Raw genomic sequence first — 22593 nt, forward strand, 5'->3', positions numbered from 1 at the left:
GTTTGATTCCTAAGCACCACATAAACAGAAAAGGCCAGAAGCGGCACTGTGGCTCAAAAGGTAGAGTGCTAGCCTTGAGTAAAAAGAAGCCAGGGGGCTGGGGATATGGCCTAGTGGCAAGAGTGCTTGCCTTGTGTACATGAGGCCCTGGGTTCAATTCCCCAGCACCACGTATACAGAAAACGACCAGAAGTGGCACTGTGGCTCAAGTGGCAGAGTGCTAGCCTTGAGCAAAAAGAAGCCAGGGACAGTGCTCAGGCCCTGAGTCCAAGATTCAGGACTGGCACACACACAAAAAATTAAATACCTAACTCTTGTTATGGAACAAAATCTCCTGTTCTGTTTTAAGCACTCACAATAAAGCTGCACTGAAATCTATCCCATTAGGAAGTAAAGAGAAAATAATAGCGGCATAGCAGTCAGAATAACATCCTCAGTGTCACAGGGGGCATTCTTCCCCATACCTGGAAGAAGCTTATAGCATCTGAAACAACACAGACAGATTTTAGGGTTAGTCACATTACAGAAAGCAACTCCTTCCCATGTGAGAAATATATTTTGCTGTTATTACTTATTTTCAAATAATCAGAATCATCAAAACAATGCATGTTTAAAATGCTAAATAGTGATGACACTGATTACAGCTGCCGTCAGCCATCTCACTTTGAATTGGATCACATGGCATGACCAGGGATTGATATGTCCTGGTGTGCTACAAAGAGGTGACATGTAGATATATTTGAATGGTTATACTATTGGCTTTGGGTCAGACTAACATAGAAATAAATTTGGGGGCTGGGAATATGGCCTAGTGGCAAGAGAGCCTGCCTCGTATACATGAAGCCCTGCGTTCAATTCCCCAGTACCACATATATGGAAAACGGCCAGAAGTGGCGCTGTGGCTCAAGTGGCACAGTGCTAGCCTTGAGCAAAAGGAAGCCAGGGACAGTGCTCAGGCCCTGAGTCCAAGCCCCAGGACTGGCAAAAACAAAAAAAAAAAAAAAAAAAAAGAAAGAAAGAAAGAAATTTGGGCTGTAATGCTCACTAGCCGTGCAAACTTGGATGAGCTAGTTAGTCCCTGTTTCATCATTTACAAAGTTCAAATACCCACAGAATTGCATTAATGACTGATGAGTAGATAATGCTGAATAGTTAGTAATCATTATGTCCATTCTGGAGAGCAAAACAAAGTCATAAATAGTCAAGATACTTTATATTTTATAAAGCACCAAAATAGCAAAATTATTTTCTATAATGATACCCACTAAAACTCATGTTCCAAAGCTTTCCAAAAATAGAGCATTTATGTCCCAGGCACTGTGCTAGGCGATAATGAATGCTACATAAAACAAATTCCTGTCCTCCCAGAGACTCATAGTCTTATGACAAATACCACTCTCCACGATTACTGGGAGAGCACAACTTAGAACAGAAGTTATCTCCCTGGACATCATTTAAACATCTACCTGCAGATTAGGGTGTAGCTCAGTACTGGAGCACATGCTTAGCATTCATGAGGCCCTGCATCCTATGCCCCAGGACTGTACGATCAATAAATATCAGCATTTTACTTTGCTTATATAAAATGGGGTCATGAGTTGGTATTTTTCTTCATGAGAAAATAGTCAACCCCACTTCATAGGGTATTATAAAATTGAATATTGTCTCCAGCGCACCTGCGCATGCATACATACATACACAAATACTTAGGGGTATGGCTCAGCATCAGAGTATAAGTTTAGCACTTTTGAGGACCTGGGATTAAGCTTTGCACTACAAGAAAAAAATCCAGTACCTATAATCCTACCTACTCAGGAGGCTGAGATCTGAAGATCCAGGTTCAAAGCCAGCCCAGGCAGGAAAGTCCGTAAGATTCTTATCTCCAATTAACCACTAGAAAACCAGAAGTGGCCCTGTAGCTCAAAGTAGTAGAGGGCTAGCCTTGAACAAAAGAAAAGCTCAGAGGGGCTGGGAATATGGCCTAGTGGTAGAGTGCTTGCCTCATATACCTGAAGCCCTGGGTTCAATTCCCCAGCACCACATATACAGGAAAGGCCAGAAGAGAAAAGCTCAGAGACAGTGCCCAGGGCCCTGAGTTCAACAACAACAACAAAAAGCTAGTACCTCCCAGGGCCAGTGGATTACACCTATAATCCTAGCTACCCAAGAGGCTGAGATCAAAAGGATCCCAGTTTGAAGCCAGCAGGGCTGGAGGTGTGGCTAAAGTGGTAGAGTGAGTGCCAACTGAGTAACCAAGCAGAAGTAGCCATGAGGCTCTGAGTTCAAATCAAAGTACTACCAAAAAAACTTTTAAGTTGAATATGGTAACATATTAGAAGCTTAAGCTTGTTTGGATGCTTCATTATTATTAGTCAGCCAGGAGGTAAAACTACTAAAAGACACTAGGCTTTGTATGCAAGTATGAAAACAACAATGAAACCTGTTGAAATTGTCTTAAGAAGGGACTAGAAAGATGAAGGACAGAGATGCAGGAAGGGAGTTGGATGGTATATATAGTTGATTTTGAACACCCCTCCACAATGTGCAACTAATATGTACTAATAAAAGAAGCCAGGCTGTGGGGGAGGGAAGATGGGAGAAAAATGAGGGAAAGGGTAACAAGTTTTTGACAAGAAATTACAGGTGTAACTGTAACCCCTCTGTACATCACCTTGACAATAAAATTAAATTTAGAAAAATGAAAAATAAAAATAAAAGAAGCCAGACACAAGTGGTTCATGCCTACAACTCTAGCTACTAAGAGGCTAAAATCTAAAGACCACAGCTGAAGGTTATCCCAGGCAGAAAATTTCATGAGACTCCATCTTCAAAATAAGCTGAAAAAAACAGAGCTAAAGATGTGGATCAGGCCTAAGAAGCTCAAGATCCTACATTCAAACCCTAGTACCAATAAATAAATAAATATATAAATGCTGGGCGCTGGTGGCTCACACCTATAATCCTAGCTATTCAGGAGGCTGAGGTCTGAGGATCGCAGTTTGAAGCCAGCCCAGGCAGATAAAGTCTCTGTGAGACTCTCATCTCCAATTAACCAACAAAAAGCTGCAAGTAGAGCTGTGGCTTAAGTGATAGAGGGCCAGCCTTGAATGAAAAGGCCAAGAGACAGTACCCAAGCCCTGAGTTTAAGTCCTAATACTGGCAAAATAAATAAATCAAATTAACTTCACTGTCCAGTCATGTATCACATACTGACATTTTGGTCAACTTACCATATACAACCATGATCCCATAAGATTATAATAGAGCCAAAAACTTGCTGTCCCTAGTGATGTCAGTAGCCTTCTTAATATGGTAGCACACAATGCTATACTTAATACGTTTGTGGTGGTGATGATATAAACTTACTGGACAGGCAGCCATATAAAAGTATGGTGAGCTGGGAGCTGGTGGCTCACACCTGTAATCCTGATTTCTCAGGGGGCTGAGATCTGAGGATTGCAGTTCAAAGCCAGCCTAAGCAGCAAAGTCCCCATAAGACTTTTCAATTAACCACTCAAAAATCAGATGTGGAACTGTGGCTCAAAGCAGTAGCTAGAACACTAGCCACGAGCAAAAGAGCTCAGGGACAGCACCCAGGTCCTGAGTTCAAGCCCTACGACTGACAAAAAAAAAGTATTGCATATACAAGTAGGTGTAGCACATAATATTAAAATTTTAAAAAAGTTACTCATTTATGTGTTTACCATACTGTTTTTCATTATTTTAGAATATACTCCTACTTACAATACAAAACATTTCCAATAAAATATGCCCTATGCCTGGGCACCACTGGTAATCCTAGCCACTGAGGAGTCTGAGCACAGAAGAGCACAGAAGAGCACAGTTTGAAGCCAGTCCAGGCAAGAAAGCAGGTGGATTCTTCCTCCAATTAACCAGCAAAAGCCATAAATGGAACTGTGGCTCCAGTGACAGAACACTATCCTTGAGTGAAAAAAGCTAAGGGAGAGGGCCCAGACGCTCAAGCCTAAAGACTGGCACAAAAAATAAATAATAATAGTGCACTCTCTTACACCAGCAGTGCCTTAAGCATCTTGTGTTTACAGATTGCATCAACAGGCCACATGGAATGTTCAGTGGAGGTTTATGAAAGTACATTCTATGCTGTTATCATGAGGATGAAATTGCCTAATGATGAGTTCTCAAAACATATCCCTGTCATTAATTGACTCACCAGTGTATATATGCTATTTATTGATTTATTTTGGTGCTAATGATCAAATTAGGACCTTCTGCATGCTAAAAAAAGCACTCAAACACTGAGATAGACCTTAGATCTATATGTATGTCTGTGTATGTGTATCTGTATATATGTTTATGTGTGTGCATATAAATTACATGTGAATGTATTCTTTTGTTTTGTTTTTGCCTGTCTTGGGCTTGAACTCAGAACCTTGGTACTGTACCTGAGCTTCTTGAGCCATTGTGCCACTTCTGGCTTTTTCGGTTTATGTGGCACTGAGGAATCAAACCCAGGGCTTCATGCATGCTAGGTAAGCTCTACCACTAAGCCACATTCCACATTCCTCAAAATATATTCTTGTTTTCTAAAATGAAGAAGGACTAGAGGTATAGGTCAGTGGTAGAGCATGTGCTTATCACGACCAAGGAAAGGCCCTGGGTTCAATCCCCGAAATAAAAACGTTGACATGGGAAATCCTAGTCTCAAAAAAGACAAGACAAGCTGGGTACTGGTGGCAGGTGCCTGTCATCCTAGGTACTCAAGAGGCTGATATCTGAGGATACAATTCAAAGCCAGCCTGGGCAGAAAAAAGTCTGTGAAAGTCTTACCTGCAGGAAACTACTCAGAAAATACTGGAAGTGGGGCTATAGCACAGGTGGTAGAGCACTAGCCTTGAGCACAAAGAAGCTCAAGGACAGAACCCAGACCCTGATTTCAAGCCCCAGGACCAGCAAGTGCCTCAGCAGTAAGAGTTGAACTCCTGAGAAATAAGCTCCGGTGAGCAGTTCAAAATCTCATGTGAGGGGCTGGACATGTAGCTCAGTTGGTAGAGTGCCAGCCAATGAACAGAGTGTCAGGTACTCAGTTCAAGTCCTAATCTTGGAACAAAACAAAAAAAAAAAAGAGGAAGAAAATCCCATGTGAACCTGGGCACTGGTGGCTCACACCTACAATCCTAACTACTCAAGAAGCTCAGATCTGAGGATCATGGTTTAAAACCAGCCTGAGAGGATAAATTTGAGAGACTCTTATCTCCAATTAACCATCAAAAATCCAGAAATGGAAGTATGTTTCAAATGTTGTTCAAAAAATCAAATAGAAGCTTTAGCTTGAGGCCCCAAGCTTCAAGCCCTAGTACCAGCACAGACACACACCACACACACACACACACACGCACACACGCAAAGATGTCATGTAAAGGAGCTCAAGAAACTAATCTCCCCCCAAATTAATAACACAATGAACAAATGGGCAAAGAAGCTAATCAGAGACTTCTCAGAAGAAGTAAGAAATGCTCAACATCCCTGGCCATAAAGGAAATGCAAATCAAAACATCAAGATTCCATTGTACCCCAGTAAGATTGCTAGTATCGATAATTCAAATAATACAAATAAATGTTGGCAGGGATGTGGGGGAAACGGAGCTCTATTACACTGGTGATGGCAATGTAAACTAGTGCAACTTCTCTGGAAGATGGCTTGAAGATTTCTCAAAAAACTAAACATAGCTGAGCACTGGTGGCTCATGCCTGTAATCCTAGCTACTCAGGAGTCTGAGATCTGAGGATCAAGGTTCAAAGCGAGCCCAGGCAGAAAAGTCCATGAGGTCAGAAAAAGCTGGAAGTAGCATTTTGGCTCAAATGCTAAGAGCGCTAGCCTTGAGCACAAAGAGGCTCAGGGACAGTGCCCAGACCCTGAGTTCAAGCCCCAAGACTGGCAAAAAAAAAAAAGAGAGAGAGAGAGAGAGAGAAAAGCAAATTCAAACAGCCACTATGGAGATTCCTTATAAAAATAAAACTAAAAATAGAACCACATTATGATCTAGCTATCTTACTATTGGGTATATATTCAAAGGAGACAAAATCTAAGACACGCTGCACTCCCATGGTTTGTTCTTGTTATTATTAGAGTTGTTTGGTTTATTGGTTGATTTTTCTGGTTCTTTCAGAGTGTTGCTGAGACTGGCCTCAAACTTTCTATTCAGCCCAGATAGAGTCAGACTCAAGATCTTCCTGCCTCAGCTGCCCAAGAGCTGAGATTGCAGGTGTGAAGCAGTATATCTGGCTTCCCATGTTTCTTTCACTATTGTTCACAAGAGCTAAGATTCATCAGTGAATGGAATGAACAGACAAGGAAAATACAGTATCCTCCTGGACATTGGAGGATTGGACATTTTACCCATTAGGAGGGTGAAACTGGGGAATCATGTTTTTTTGGCCAGCCAAGGCAAAAAGTTCAACCAGTAGGTGAGTGTGATGGTATTTCCCTGTCACCCCAGCTATGTGGGAGACCAAAATTGGGAGGACCAGCCTGACGGGGAGAGGGAAGCATTCCACAAGCCAAGCACCGGCATTTTATGCCTGTAATTCTAGCTACTCAGGGAGCTGAGATCTGAGGATCCTGGCTCAGGATCAGACAGCTCAGGCAGTAAAGTCCACGATACTTACCTCTAGTTAACCAGCAAAAAGTCAAATGTGAAGCTATTGCTCAAATGTTAGAATGCCAGCCTTGAATGAAAAATCTAAGAGACAGGGCCCAGGCACTGAGTTCAAGCCCCAATACTGGTGAGTATGTACGCGTGCATGCACACAAAGCAACCCATCATTTGCTTCAAATCATCATGCTTCTTTATCTTTAATGACCTTACAATTCCTCATTCCTTTTCTACTCTGAGCTTCTTCCTAAAACCTCTCCACACTTCTCTTGATTTTTCTTCTGTGGCTGTTTTGAAATGCTAGAGATTAAACCCAGAGCCTTGGACATGCTAAACACATGCTATATACCACCTCCCTAGACCCCGTCTCTTTTAAATTCATACAGTTTGCTTACCAGCTAGTCAAAACACTATGGTTTTGCATTCTTTGGAATTCGTTTGGGTTGCTATTTTGTTTGTTAATTTTATGTGAGTATGTTCTACACCCAAGCTAGTTTGTAAGCTCATTGAAGACAGGATAAACATTATAATATACTTTGGGGTTCCTCCAAAGGTCCCAGAATAGTGTCATATGCACAACTAGTGATCAGGAAACGCTTATCAAACAAGTCATATGTATACATAAACATCACAAGGAAAAATTAATCTCAGGGAAGCTGACAAATACAGCTAGCAAGGGAAGCATGAAGAAAAACAGCCCCAAGAATTGGACCTAGTACTAAGGTTAGATGTGTGTGTAGGCATATATATATAAAACTTAAATATATAAATAAAAACACACATTACATTACAAATATACATTAGAAATATACATATATCACATATGTATGTATTTAGGTCTGAAGGGATCTCCAGGACCAATAATGCCTCTTGATTTGTTAGCTTCTTTTCTGTGTCTGGATGTCACAGGAATGGGCTTTCTTTCCAGTGGAGTCTCTAGGTGTGTGAGTGTGTGTGTGTGTGTGTGTGTCTTTCTTTTTTTTTTTTTTTTTTTGCCAGTCCTGGGGCTTGGACTCAGGGCCTGAGCACCGTCCCTGGCTTCTTCCCGCTCAAGGCTAGCACTCTGCCACTTGAGCCACAGCGCCGCTTCTGGCCGTTTTCTGTATATGTGGTGCTGGGGAATCGAACCTAGGGCCTTGTGTATCCGAGGCAGGCACTCTTGCCACTAGGCTATATCCCCAGCCCTGTGTCTTTCTTTTTTGTGCTGGTACTGGTACTTGAATTCATGGCCCAGGTGCTATCCCTGAGTTTTTGTGTTCCAGGTTAGTGCTCTACCACTAGAGCCACTGTTCTACTTCTGGCTTGAGAGGCTAAAAGGAGGTAAGAAATTCACAGACTTTCTGGCCTGGACTGGCTTCAAATCACAATAATTGATCTCAGTAGCGAGGATTACAGTTCTGAGCCACTGATGCTTAATCAAGGGGTCTCCAGTTTTTAACAAGAGCTGTTAGGTTTGAGTACCAATATCATTTATTTCACTAGCCAGCATTTAATAACAGATTAAAAAAAATAAAAAAACCTCACACATCAGAACACAGAGATAATTGACTTGGTTTTCATATTGGCTTTTATTTCCCTTTGCCATCTAAGGGACAGTTTGCTGCATTGTCCACCGATGTTTTAAGTGCCAAGATAAGATATTTGCCATGGAGTTATTTTGGGAAGTATTCTTTGCCTTTTGGAGAGCAATGCAATGCCAGGATGTTGTTTGGGGTTCATCTGACCTTAAAAACTGTCAAGGGCAGATGCGGTTGTAAAAGATTTCCACTGATCAGATCACTTTTCCTCTCTGCAGCAGCCTGGCTGCCTAACCTCCCCCCATCCTGAGGCTGCATCTTTGTAGGATTTGCTGAAACACTGCACTCTGGGTCATCCATTGCTGCTTTAGTCAATAACAAAGCCCAAAGCCTTGATTTTATTATTTCTAAAACACATCCCCTTAAAAAATAATAACAGGATTATGCGCCTTTCAAATATTTTAACCAGTTGCAGGGAGGCCTTGGCTTTGGCAAGCTAACTGAATGGGGGGGGGGGGAGAGGGCAGAACTCAATCAATACGAGCTAAATTTAGGCCTCAACTACATGTCCTGCTAAGGATCCTCTTAGGTTATGAACAAAATTCAATAATGTGCATTTGTACCTTGTTCTGTTTTTTTTTAATACCTCCTTTTATCACCACAAGAATAATAACCAGGATTATTCTTACCTCCAGGCTTTTCTTCCCTCACCAATTCAGCATTCCCCCTCCCCCTTCAAGATATTTCTTCTCTATCTCAGAAAAAGCTAAGCTGAAGACCCATGGTGGACCCCCTTTGGGCACAGTCGCCGACCGTGCGACTGCACTGCAGTGTGCTCGGAATGAGTAATAGTCTTTCATCCTGGGTAACATCATTCTCCACCTCCTCTGCCTCGCGGTGAGCCGATGTGACGACACGTGCAGATACATTCCCAAAGCACCCGGGGCCTAGTCTACGACGACGGGGTCTGCACCGTCACTGGCAAGCGGGGACACGCACGCCACAAGAGCAAAGGTCGTTTCCAGCCAATGGAAGCACAAAGAAACTTCTATCGTTAACATACGGTATCGGCCCAGTAGAAAGCATTCACACCGAGATCGACGGGAAAAAAATAAAAACAACAAAAAACACTCTACCCGCAGCGCCTCCGGTCGCCGCGGTGCGCGCGCGGCTTTGGCGCTTAGCCACGCCTCTTACGTCAGGTTTCCCCTAAGGGGCGCGCCCCACCCGCCGCCAGGGACCCGCCTAGCCCCGCCCTCCTCCGAGGAGAGCGGAGGGACAGTTCTTGCGTCTGCGCAGTGCGCTATTGCGCGCCCCCCGCGGCCGCCGCCCGCCCTCGCCGCGCGGCCGAGGGCTCCTTGTGCGCATGCGCGCTCCTGCTCCGTTCCAGTCGCCGCGCTCGGCTCTGTCAGCCAGTCTGCGGGAGTCTGTCCTCGGAACAGGCACTGTGAAGGCGCTTCGGAAAGCCAGCGAGCCGTTTTATTCTGTCTCCCTTCCCTCTCTCCCACCCTACATCTCTCTCCACCCTTCTCCCGCTTTTGCTCGAGCAGCCATGGCGGACTCGTCGGCGGCCACTCAATCCCCGTCAGTCTCCTCGTCGTCCTCCGGGGCCGAGCCGTCCGTGCCCGGCGGCGGCGGCGGCGGGAGCCCGGGAACCTGCCCCGCCCTGGGGACGAAGAGCTGCGGCTCCTCCTGTGCGGGTGAGGCTCACGGGGAAACCCCCCCCCCCCGCTTTTCCTGGGGTGGGTGGGCGAGCGGGTCGGCGGGCCCGGGGTCGGGGCGGGCCCGGGAGCCGGCGGCGCATTTCTCCCCCCCGGGCGGCCGGTGACTGCACCCCTGGGGGCACGGACGTTTGGAAAAATGGGCAAAAGGTCGGTGGGGTGTGTGTGAGGGGGGGGGAGGCGGCGTAGCGCAGGGTCTTGCGGGCGGTGAGGAAATAACGGGGTGTTAACAAAACAGGCTGGGGGCGGGGAGGTAATGTAGAGAGTGGGCGTTAACGCCGAGCCCGGGCAGGTGGGGGGGGGGGGGGCGGACGACGACGGGATGAAATGGAGAATTTGCTCGACGCTTGCCGCAGGGATCGTGTTCGGGGGAGGCCCGAGGGCCCTGGGTGGAACCGGGGTGGTTTAGTAGTGGCGGATTAGCGAGGTTGAGAGGATTGTGACAGGTGGGTCGTGGGGGGCGGGGGGGGGGAGAGAAACAATGACTCGTTACGATTTGGGGGTGGGGGGGGAGATAGGTGGTGAAAGGATTGCATTGTAGGTATGCAAACAGGTGTTGACATAACCAGACAAGCCATCTGATGGTCCTCCAAACATTTTTCGTGTTTTTTTTTGTTTGTTGGTTGGTTGGTTTGCCTGTGAGGAGGATGAGGAAGTTTAAGGGAAGCCTATTTCTTTACTATTTTCGGCTAGACGCTGTGTGCCTGGGTTTGGGTGGTTGTTTTTTTTTTTTTTTTTTTTTTTTTTTGCGGTGTGGTGGGGGGGGCGGGGACGGGTAAGGTTTTGAGGTAGAGGAGGCGTGATGAGAATAGCTCCGGAAGATTTGGGAGGGAGCTGCTGCTGCTAGTCCAAGATGGATCCTTGGCTGTATCTGCACCACAGCCGGCTCTTCCTTGGCGCGGCTTGGGGGGTTGGGGACACGCAGTTTAGCTGCTTATATTCTAGAAGATAATAAAGAGAGTCATGTCATGCCATCAACATGTTTTGATTTCATGTTTTCTATGTGCTGGTATTGATGGCAGTATAACAAAAGAGGGTGTCTACTGCGCAAAGGGGGAGGAGGGGGAGAAAATTCAGACAAAGCCCAAGGCTTTTTGAGACCCGTTCTCCGTTCCCTGAAAAGCTAGGGGGGAAGCCTCGGGCCTCCTTTAGTTTCTATTGTATATGCGCCTGCCTGCTGGTGGGAGCTGACTGGCATTCTCCTTGTGCAGAGCTGCAGTGCAGATGCCTTCTTGAGGAAAAATCTGGCAGATGGTGGTTCTTAAAGGAACTGAACCTTTGGAGGGGGGAAAAATGGTATTTGTCAAAGGAAGGATTTTGAGAGGTTTAAAAATATTTCATTGCCTCCTGTCGCAGATTCTTGACTTGGTTATTGTCAAGAACCTAAGATTCCTGATCTTAGCCTTCAATATGTCCTCTACATTTTTGTTTTTCATTTTTTCCTTAACAATGGATTGCCACCTGTCTTAAGAGCTTCGGTGCCCTATTGGATTTTCCAGTGCGGTCATGGCCGTATGGCTAGACACAGTATTAGAGGAAGCTTCTGCAGATGAAAGAATGAGGCAGCAGATTTAGAACCTTCATTCCCTTTAAATCACCAGTATTTCTCCTCCAGATTTTTATGTTCTGGACTAAGGTCCAAATGAACAGCAGTTTCCCTATAACATAACAACTTGGCTTTAATAGCTTACTGTCCTTTTAGCCTTTTTATGGTCCCTTTTTCTTTTTCTTTTTTTTTTGGAGGGGGTTGTTTGTGGGGCTTGAACTCAGGGCCTGGGCACTGTCACTGCACTCTTTGGCTCAAGGTTAGCACTCTACCACTTTGAGCCACAGTGCCACTTCCTGTTCTTGAGTGGTTGATTGGAAATGAGTCTCACCAGGACTTTTCTGCCTGTCCTGGCTTCAAACCACCATCCTCAGATCTCAGCCTCCTGAGTAGCTAGGATTACAAGTGTGAGCCACCTGCACCCAGCTCCTTTTGCTTATTCTTGTTTTTCAATTTTGATTCAGTCCTAAATTTTAGGAATTGGCCTTTTGTGTGCCATATATGATAGATGTTAAATATTGAGGAGTCATTCTAGTTAACAAGCAGCCATTTAAAATTTAGTCCTTACCATATAGTGACATGACAATTGATTTTTGAGACAAGATCTCAATATTTACCCCAAGCTTTTATTAAGTTCTCGGACCCTTCTTCAGCCTCCTGAATGGCATAGGTATTTGGCACCACACCCAGAGAAAATCAACTTTATTCCTTTAATGCACAGTTATGAAAGAATTGGCTCCCTTAATGGTCAGGTGAAATAAGAACATTTTGGTCACATATCATTATCAAGTAAACCTTAAATTGGCAGTAGGAATTTAATGCTAAAACAAATGCAATTTTCTCTTTATATTTCTGCTACTCTTGTCACAACTTTTATTTATGATTGGCTTTATCTTGCTTATTCTTGACACCCCTCATTATGGGTTGAAAACTGGTAAGGATGCTGAAAGGGGGCATTTTGCCAAAAGTAGTGAAATTTATATCATTTTAGGTATTCTAAGTACATAGGGTTTGCCTTACACTTTCCTAATAGTATTGAATATCTCAATTATTTTACTAATCTTAGTAAAGTTTTCTTTCAATTTTATATTTCTTACATCAACTGCAAACATGTAGTTACTGTTAGCACTTAGGTTCTCTTGGTTTTTTTGTTGTTGGTTGTTTTTTTTTTTTTGTTTTGGTGCTGCAGATCAAATTCAGGGATTCACATATGCTAGACAAACTCTCTACCCCTGAACCACATCCCCAGTCCACCATTAGCTCTGTTTTGTTTGATTTTGTTTTGTTGCCAGTCCTGGGGCTTGAACTCAGGGCCTGAGTACTATCCCTGGCTTCTTATTGCTCAAGGCTAGCACTCTACCACTTGAGCCACAGCGCCACTTCTGGCTTATTCTATATATGTGGCACTGAGGAATCGAACCCAAGGCTTCATGTATATGAGATGAGCACTTTACCACTAGGCCATGTTCCCAGCCCCCACCATTAGGTCTTAGAACAGTGCCTGATAGACTTGTAGAAGTACATGGTAAGCAGGGTTCCCATGACTTAGGTCTGTAGTCTTAGCTACTCAGGAGGAAGAGATTGTGGTTCAAAGCCAGCTGGGACAGAAAACTCCATGAGACTCTTATCATCAATTAACCACCAAAAAACAGAAATGGAGAGTGGTAGAGAACTGGCTTTGAGCACAAAAGCTCAGGGACAGCACTCAAGCCCTGAATTCAAGCCCAGGACTGGCACCAAAAAAAAGTACTTGGTGTTTTAGTTGAATGAGTCATCAAATTTCTATCAGACTGGAAAGGAACACCTGAAAAAATTACATACTCTATCTTAAACTCTTTTTGTAAATGTATTGTTATTGTCTAGTATTAAGACAGTTATTTTAAATGTATTGTTATTATCTAATAAGCACTAAGACAGTTTTGGTGGTCTCAATGCAAGGTCATCATTTGTCAGGTCACTAGTACTTTAATATAAATGTTTACCTTAGTCAAATATGTAGTGCACACCTGTAATCCCATCTCTCAGGAGGCTAGGGCAGGAGGATTTCCAGGCTGGGCTATTTAGTGAATCCTTATTTAAAAAAAAAACAAAAACGGGGGTCGATGGCTCATACCTGTAATCCTAGCTATTGGTAGGCTGAGATCTGAGGATCACAGTTCAAAGCCAGCCAGGATAGGAAAGTCCCTGAGATGCTTACCTCCAATTACCACCAGAAAACTGAAAATAGTGCTGTGGCTCAAAGTGGTAGAGCTCTAGCCTTGAGCTGAAGAGCTCAGGGACTGCGCCCAAAGTTCAAGCCCCACGACTGACAAAAAAAAAAAAAAAAGATAGTCACCATTTCATTGTAGAAACCCTTTGTATTTGCAGAATGAAATCTCCATCTCACAAAACAAATGTCTCAGGCTGTGGGTAGTGGTAGCTCATACTTATAATCCTAGCTACTTAGTTGAGATCTGGAGATCTGAGGTTAAGACCAGTGCTGGCAGAAGAAATCACCAGACTTCATCTTCAAAATAACCAGCGAAAAGCAGGAGTGAGTAGAGCACTAACCTAACAAGCTCAAAGCCCTGAGTTCATATCCCAGTACAGACAAAAGAAAAATGAAAAATCCAGAAATGTCTCTGGCATTGGCACCATGAAAATAAGATGAGGTTTATTAATCCAAAATTTCACTTATTTAAAATGGTTTCTAAAAATTCTACCGTGATGATTTAAAAGATCTACAAGTATTGTTGTCAGCCTTTAGTTTCATGTTCTTTTACTAAAGAGTGAGTGATCACTGGACATCCTGCAGAAAACATTTTTTTGTGTGTGTATACCAGTACTGGGCTTGTAGTAAGACCCTAGGCACTGTCCTTTAGCTTTTTCTCTCAGGATTGGCACTCTACCACTTGAGCCCCAGCTTTACTTCCAGCTTTTTGGTGATTAATTGGAGATAAGAGTCTCACGTGGACTTTACTGCTTAGATTGGCTTTTTTTTTTTTTTTTTTTGCCAGTCCTGGGCCTTAGACTCAGGGCCTGAGCACTGTCCCTGGCTTCTTTTTGCTCAAGGCTAGCACTCTGCCACTTGAGCCACAGTGCCACTTCTGGCTGTTTTCCATATATGTGGTACTGGGGAATTGAACCCAGGGCTTCATGTATACGAGGCAGGCTCTCTTGCCACTAGGCCATATCCCCAGCCTTAGATTGGCTTTGAACCAAGATTCTCATATCTCATCCTCTTGAGGAGCCAGAATTACAGACATGAGCCATAGGTATCTGACAGTTTGTCTTGACTGACCTGTCTTGAAATGAATTTTAGAATGTTAGTTATAAGTATGTATAGGTAGGAAATGAGTGGTGGCCCTCTCTGGTCCAGTGCTTTAGGTACTAGTGCAAGCTGGCACATAGTATGTGTGCTTAGAGACTAAAACTAAAAGGATCTGACCACCTGCTCAACATTGACATTGCGCTTTACATGCATGTTAGATTCTCAGGGGCACTATGTACAGTGACATACAGTATTCCCAGAGATGCCTAGATTTCAATCTTGACCTTGTCTCTTAATAATCAAGTGACCTTGTGCAAATCCTGAGCCTTCATTTCCTAGGAAAATATTAAAATACTGATAATTGTTGGTATAAAACTTATTAAACATATTTGAAAGTCTTTTTCCCATAGAAAATAATAGTACTAGTAGTATGAAAGAATGATATAGATGTAATATAGACATGTTGTGCTTAAGTTCTGACTTATTAAATAACAGTACCTAATTAATGATATTTCTATGCTACAAACTGTTTCCACTTAGACACAATATAGAAGTTGAATTATAAGCTAAAAAGCACAGTCTTCCTCACAAGAAAATAATTTTTGGTGGTACTGGGTATTGAAATCAGGGCTTCCCGCTTGCTTGGCAAGCACCCTATTACTTGAGCCATGACTCAAATTCTTTCACTTTTTGGTTTACTTTTCACATAGAGTGTCTTGTTTTGACCTAGGCTAGCCTCAGACCATGATCTTCCTTCTTCTATCTCCCAAGTAGCTAGGATTACTGACTGTTGCCCAGGCTAGCCTGGAACATGTAATCCTTCTGTCTCTACCTACCAAGAATCTGCGACTACAAGCATGTACCACTGAGCCTGTCCCAAGAAAATTCTTATACCTTTTGGGCTGGGAATGTGGCTTAGTGGTAGAGTGCTTGCCTAGCATGCATGAAGCCCTGGATTTGATTCCTCAGCACCACATAAACAGAAAAAGCGGAAGTGGCGCTGTGGCTCAAGTGGTCGAGTGCTAGCCTTGAGCAAAAACAAGCTTGGGACAGTGCTCAGGCCCTGAGTTCAAGCCCCAGGACTGGCAAAAAAAAAAAAAAAGGAAAGAAAGAAAGAAAATTCTTATACCTTTTATTTTTCATCACACTAAGTGGGTCAATTATTTCAGTATGTGGTCCTCTCATATTAATATCATAGAGCTGCCACCCCTTTTTACTCAGGTGGTTTGTTGAAAAGGTAGGGGGGGAGGAGCCAACATGTCTCCTAGATGATGTGGTGAGGCATCATTTACACACACACACACTCTCTCTGGTAGTTACTGGGATTTGAATCCAGGTTTGTTTGTTTATGCCAGTCTTGAGGCTTGAACTGAGAGCCTGAGCACTGTCCCTGAACTTCTTTTACTCAAGGATAGTACTCTACCACTTGGCCACCGTGTCACTTCTGGCCTTTTCTGTTTATGTGGTACTAGGGCTTCGTGCATGCTAGGCAAGCTCTCTAACACTAAACCACATTCCCAACCCCAAACAAATATTTAAGTTTTTTGTTTTTTTTTTTGTTTTGCCATTGTGGGGCTTGAACTCTAGACCTGGCCACTGTTCTTGAGCTTCTTTGGCTAACACTACCACTTGAGCCACAGCAGTACTTCCCACGTTTAGTAATTTATTGGAGATAAGAGTCTTTCAATTTTATTTTTATTTCTAGTACTTTAGAAATGGTCTGAAAACAGTAACGAATAATGTTTTATTTGTTTATTTTTGAAGGTACTCGAGATTGAACTCATAGCTTCACACTTGATAGGCAGGTGCTCTACCAATTCAGCCACACCTCCAGAGCCCACCCTCCTCTTTTTTTGTGTGTTGTCTTATTTATTTATTTGTGTCTTGGCCAGCTTCGAACCTCAGTCTTGCAGTTTTTAGCCTCCTCAGAAGGTAGGATAACATGCTGTGAGCTGGTTCCTGGCTTCCAGACCCTTTGTCTGTTGGTTCTTTTTTTTTTTTTAACTTTTTTTTTTTTTTTTGTCTTTTTGGTACTGGGGATCGAACCCAGGACGTTGCACTTGCTAGGCAAGCGCTTTGACACTGAGCTACATCCCAGCCCTGTCTGTTGGTTCTTTTTGAGGTAGAATTCTCCTACTTTTGTCTTCCCAGCATTAAGGAAATAATAGGTACATGTAACTTTGCCCAGCCATTTGTTGAGATGGAGTCTCGTAAACTTTTATACCAGTGCTATTTTCAGATCACTTACCCTCCATCCTACCTTCCAAATAGTTAAGATTACAGGCCTGGGGGGCTGGGAATATGGCCTAGTGGCAAAGTACTCGCCTCCTATACATGAAGCCCTGGGTTTGATTCCTAAGCACCACATATATAGAAAAAAGCCAGAAGTGGCGCTGTGACTCAAGAGGTAGAGTGCTAGCCTTGAGCAAAAAGAAGCTAGGGACAGTGCTCAGGCTCTGAGTCCATACCCCAGGACTGTCAACAAAAACAAAACAAAAGATTACAGGCCTGAGCCACTGCACCTGGCTAATACTGCTTTTTTTTTTTTTTTTTTTTTTGGCCAGTCCTGGGCCTTGGACTCAGGGCCTGAGCACTGTCCCTGGCTTCTTCCCGCTCAAGGCTAGCACTCTGCCACTTGAGCCACAGCGCCACTTCTGGCCATTTTCTGTATATGTGGTGCTGGGGAATTGAACCCAGGGCCTCATGTATAGGAGGCAAGCACTCTTGCCACTAGGCCATATCCCCAGCCCCACATATTAGTCTTGATATAGGAGTCTTCTGTGTTTAAGCCTGTGCATGTTTGAAGCACTTATAAAATGCATTTATAAAATGAAGTGTGGGCCAGCTCTGGTGTCTTACAACCTCAGGACACTGAGGTCTGAGGATCATGTTTAGAAACCAGCCCGAGCAGGCAAATCTTTGAGACTCGAATCTCAATTAACCAGCAAAAAAGCTATTAGTGGAAATGTGGCTTAAGTGGTACAGTACCTTCTTTGAGCAGAAAGCTAAACAAGAACAAAAGGCTCTGTGTTCAAGCCCCCAGTACTATCATACATATACACAAAAATGAAATTTGGTAATGAAAAGAGTCTGTTGAATTCTCCTCTTTAGATAGGCTAGCTGTATTTCTAGAATTTACTGTTTTCTAAGAAGAATTTCAATGGCTCTAAATAAGTTTTGTAATGTTATTAAGTATACATGTTAGTGTGTGTACTTAGCTAATGTTAATGTTTTGTATTCAACTTTATTGTTTTTGTTTTTAGTGTCCATCCTGGGGCTTGAACTTAGGGCTTGGGCACTGTCCCTGAGCCTCTTTGTGCTCAAGGCTAGCACTTTACCACTTGAACCGCAGCACCACTTCCGGCTTTGTTTGCCTAGTTTATTGGACATAAGAATCTCACAGACTTTCCTGCCCAAGCTAGCTTCGGACCTTGATCCTCAGATCTCAGTCTCCTGAGTAGCTAGGATTACAGACATGAGCAACTGGCTCTGGCTTTAGTGTTGGGTTTTTGTTGTTGTTGTTTTGTTTTTAGTTCTTTGGGTTTTTTTTAATTCAAAGCAATATTTTACTTGTTTTATTTATCAACTTAGTACTTCCTAGTACACCTTCATAATCTAACCAGGAAAACAAGTAAACTTTTTAATATATTCCTCTTCAGCACCTTGCTTTCAGGATGTATGGACAGGTATGTTGGGAAAACTTTTCATAAGCAATATTAATTTAGAAGTCCTTTGAGTCTGTCTTCAAAATGTATCTGAAGTCTGACCAATTCTCCCAACCTCAGAGGCGTCACAGCTCTTCTGGGTAACAGCAGTCTCCCCAGTAAGAACTGGTTTTTCCATTTCCTCTTTGCCTTTCTTTGATCTGTTCTCCATATGGCAGCTGGTATAAGCCTGTGAAAATGTAAGTTTGGTCAAGACACTCATGGATAAAATGTTCTAGTGGCTTCCTATCACAGTCAGAGAAAATGCCAAAAGTACATTGGCTTCCTTGTGCTTCATGTCAGGATACCCCCCCTTCCCCCCATGCACCTTAGTACTTTACTTGCTGGTCACTGCCTGGAATACTCTTGCCCTGCTGCAGTGGATTAAATGGTTATGTCCCAACATACAGTGAAAAGTATCCCCAAAGTAATGGCCTTAGGAGGTGAGGCTTTTATGAGGTAATTAGGTCTTTAGAAGAGAGCACATATGATTTGAGATTATTATTCTTATAGTAGAGACCCAGAGAGCTCAGCCCCCTCCCACTATGTGAAAGCACAGCTAGAAGACACTCACTGTGAACCAGATTTCCCTCACAAGACACTTTCCCACAAGAATATAAGTTCCATTAGAGTAGCAAATGCTGTTTCCTTTGCTACACTAATGCCTGTCAGTACCTGGCATGAAGAAGACCTTCATAACTTTTGAGTAACAGAAGAGACCTTACTGGTTTTGTTCAGCAGCTAATACAAGTTCTTGGCTCATAATAGATGTCCAATAAATATTTATGGAATGAGTGGAGAAACTCTCTTCCCAGAAAAATATACATATAGACAAAGTATTGCATGAACTTTTACAGTGTTCATGAACCTCAGGTTGAGAACATTTGGTTTGCTGGCCATTGGTAGATTACATCTGTAATCCTAGATATTCAGGAGGCTGAGATCTGAGGACCAAGGTTCAAAGCCAGCCCAGGGAGGAAAGTCCATGAGACTTATTTCCAGTTAGCCTCCAGAAAATCAAAAGTGGCACTGTGGCTCAAAGTGGTAGAGCACAACCCTAGAGCAAAAAGTATAGGACAGTGCCCAGGGCCTGAGTTCAAGCCCCATGACCAACAACAACAAAAAATTTAGTTTTTGAAAAATAAATTATAAACTTTGCAAAAAGCTTCTAATTTATAATCTCCATAGTACCCAAATAGAACTTTGTACATCCATTTAAGTGTCAAAGAGAGTTAGTTGTCATAAGCCTATAAAGCTGTTATCAGTAATAAATATATCTGTGTTGGAGATTGGGGCTCTCTCTCTCTCAGTGGTATTGGGGGTTTGAACTCAGGACCTCAAGCTTTTTAGGCTGGCATGATACCACTCAGCCACCCCTACAGCCCTATTTTTACTGATCATCTTTAGGAAGCATCCTGCTTCCTACCCAAGCTTTCATCTGAGCATTTGCCTGCCTACTTTCAGGCTTCCTGTCATCACTGGGATCATAGACATGCACCACTTTATCTAGTTTCCCTTTCATGGAGCCAGAGTCTCACAGACTTTTACACCTGGTCTGGCCTGGCATTACCATCTTCCCAATCTCAGTCTCCCATGTAGCCTGACATGAGAGGTATGTGCCATTTTTCCCACTTATAAGTTGAAAAAGTGGTCTCTCAAATTTTTCTGCTTAAGCTGACCTCCATGATCCTCCAGTTGTCAGAACAAGTAGCTAGGATTTTAGGCGTGAGCAGAGGGGTTACTTGAACTCAGGAGTTCACTGCCAGTCCAGACAATATAGCAAGATAAACTTTGTCCCTTTAAAAATAGAAAGATAGGCCTAGTGGCATATTCCTGTAATCTTAACACTTAGGAGCTAATTTATTATGCTCACTAAGTCAGACTGGGGTACATAGCAAAACCCTGTTAGACACACACAAAGGCATTATAAAGAGTACTATGATAAAGAGGTTCAAAGCCACCTATTTGCCTGTGAGTGCTTATATACTGGAATTCAATTTTGAGGTCTACTCATAAACTTTGGTCCCTTCTAGCAATTTCCAGCAAATATTGTTTCCTTTTAGCATCTTCAATTTTTTCTTGTAACTGGCTCCTTCCTTTGTCGGCAACTGTTATTAATTCTCATTTCCATTCCTAAAAAAAAAAAAGAAACTTCCATCAGCCAGACATGGTGGCTCATGCCTGTAATCCTAGCTACTCAGGAGGTAAGGATCAGGAAGATCATAGTTGAAGCCAGCTGGGCAACAAGTTCAAGACTTCACCTCAACCAATAACTGCTGCATGTGAATGTACACACTTGTTGTACTTTCTAAGGAGGGAAAGGAGAATTGCAGCCCAAGCCAGCCTGGGCAAAAAAGCAAAACCCTGTCTCAAAAGTAATCAGCACAGGGGCTGGGGATATAGCCTAGTGGCAAGAGTGCCTGCCTCGGATACACGAGGCCCTAGGTTCGATTCCCCAGCACCACATATACAGAAAACGGCCAGAAGCGGCGCTGTGGGTCAAGTGGCAGAGTGCTAGCCTTGAGTGGGAAGAAGCCAGGGGCAGTGCTCAGGCCCTGAGTCCAAGGTCCAGGACTGGCCAAAAAAAAAAAAAAAGTCTGGAGATTAGTCACCTGCCCAGCAAGCATGAGGCTCTGAGTTCAGTCCCCCATCACCTTTTTTTCTTCTAAAAATGCCAAAAACCTTCCCTCAACACTACCTCTCTCTCTGGCTGTTGTTCAGGTTTTAGTCTTTTTTTTTTTTTTTTTTTCTGGCCAGTCCCAGGCCTTGGACTCAGCCTGAGCACTGTCCCTGGCTTCTTTTTGCTCAAGGCTAGCACAATGCCACTTGAGCCACAGTGCCACTTCTGGCTTTTTCTGAATATGTAGTGGTAAGGACTCAAATCATGCAGGGTTTCCTGCATGGGAAGCAAGCACTCTACCACTAGGCCATATTCCCAGCCTTTGCCTCTTTCCTAAACTTGTCCATATTACTGAACTGCTCATTCAACAGTTTCCACTTAGGTATGCCTGACACCGTTTTATAGACACTTCCTTAGTTATGTGACTATTTCTCCAGTCTCCAGCATCCACTTCAGTGATTCCAAGTTCTGTCCATTCTGCCTTATCAAATCTGTCCCCTTGGGACTGGGAATGTACCTCACTGGTGGCTGCACTGCTAGCATGAGCAAGGCCCTGGCTTCAGTCTCCAGAATTGTAAACAAAAACAAAACAAAACAAAAAAAAACCTGGTTGTATCTTCACTGTCTTAAGCCCAGGTCTTGCCAAGATTATGCAGCAGCTTTTAAATTCAGTCCAAGCTTTTTAAATTATGTGAGATGCCTGCCCCAGTGGCTCTCGCCCAAAATTCTAGCCACTGAGAAGGCTGAGATCTGAGGATCACGGTTTAAAGCCTGCCTGGGCAGGAAAGTCCACAAGGTCCTTATCTCCATCTATTTAACCACCCAAAACCCTGAAGTGAAGTGGAGCTGTGGTTCAAGTGGTAAAGCACTTAGTTATCCTTGAGCAAAAAAGCTCAGGGACAGTGCCCGGGACCTGTGACTGGCACAAAGGAAGCAAACATTATTTTACCCAAAAGCTTACTGTGGTTTTCTCACTGCGTAGAGAATATCCACTTTTTATTTCAAAACATTTAAGCCATTTGGAAATCTGGTTAATTCTTTCTCCAGAGTTCCTTCCCCTATTTTGTTCACCTGATGATGAGACCAGCCTATCATCTGTTCCATAGCATTCCTGTTTACCCTGGTGCTGCCTCTGATGCAACCCTACAGCTCACCGCACCATGTAATTATTCTTCAGCTACTTTTGGGCACTATGATACAGTAGACCTGACTACTTACCAAAAATTCTGTTATTAGTGTTTGAGGATTTAATATCACCATGGCATAGATACGGAGTATGAGTACCATGTGGAAACTTACTGGTTGTCTGTGCTCTGTATCAGAATAGATAACCGTGCATAAGAACTGATTGGCACATTGAAATTTTCCATTTGGAGGGAGGTATAAGGTGAGGGTGAAAAGGTACACAGCCAGCAGGTGCATAAGATCTTTTCTGGCATTGGGCTTAAAAGCATTTGGTTTTTCAGGTTTGTTCAGATTTAAACTCAGCAGTTGACAGATTTAGTGTTGATAGTAAATGCATCTAGAAATGAACCCATTTGGAAACATTAAAGAGGTAAGTAAACATGTTTCTTTTTTAAAAAAGGAAAGGAAAGGAGAG

At 43.3% G+C, this 22593-nt stretch overlaps 1 protein-coding gene across 1 annotated transcript in view; it reads left to right on the forward strand.

The window, feature by feature from the left end:
* Nucleotides 1–9503: 9503 nt before the first annotated feature.
* Nucleotides 9504–22593, forward strand: part of Rtn3 (reticulon 3) — a 56964-nt gene continuing 43874 nt past the window's right edge. The window contains exon 1 of the mRNA XM_048360788.1: nt 9504–9852. Coding sequence (XP_048216745.1) covers nt 9519–9852 — 334 coding nt within the window. The 5' untranslated portion in view covers nt 9504–9518. The remainder of the gene's footprint in view (nt 9853–22593) is intronic.

The sequence above is a fragment of the Perognathus longimembris genome, chromosome 13 (genome assembly GCF_023159225.1).
Source record: "Perognathus longimembris pacificus isolate PPM17 chromosome 13, ASM2315922v1, whole genome shotgun sequence".
Classification (NCBI taxonomy): domain Eukaryota; kingdom Metazoa; phylum Chordata; class Mammalia; order Rodentia; family Heteromyidae; genus Perognathus; species Perognathus longimembris.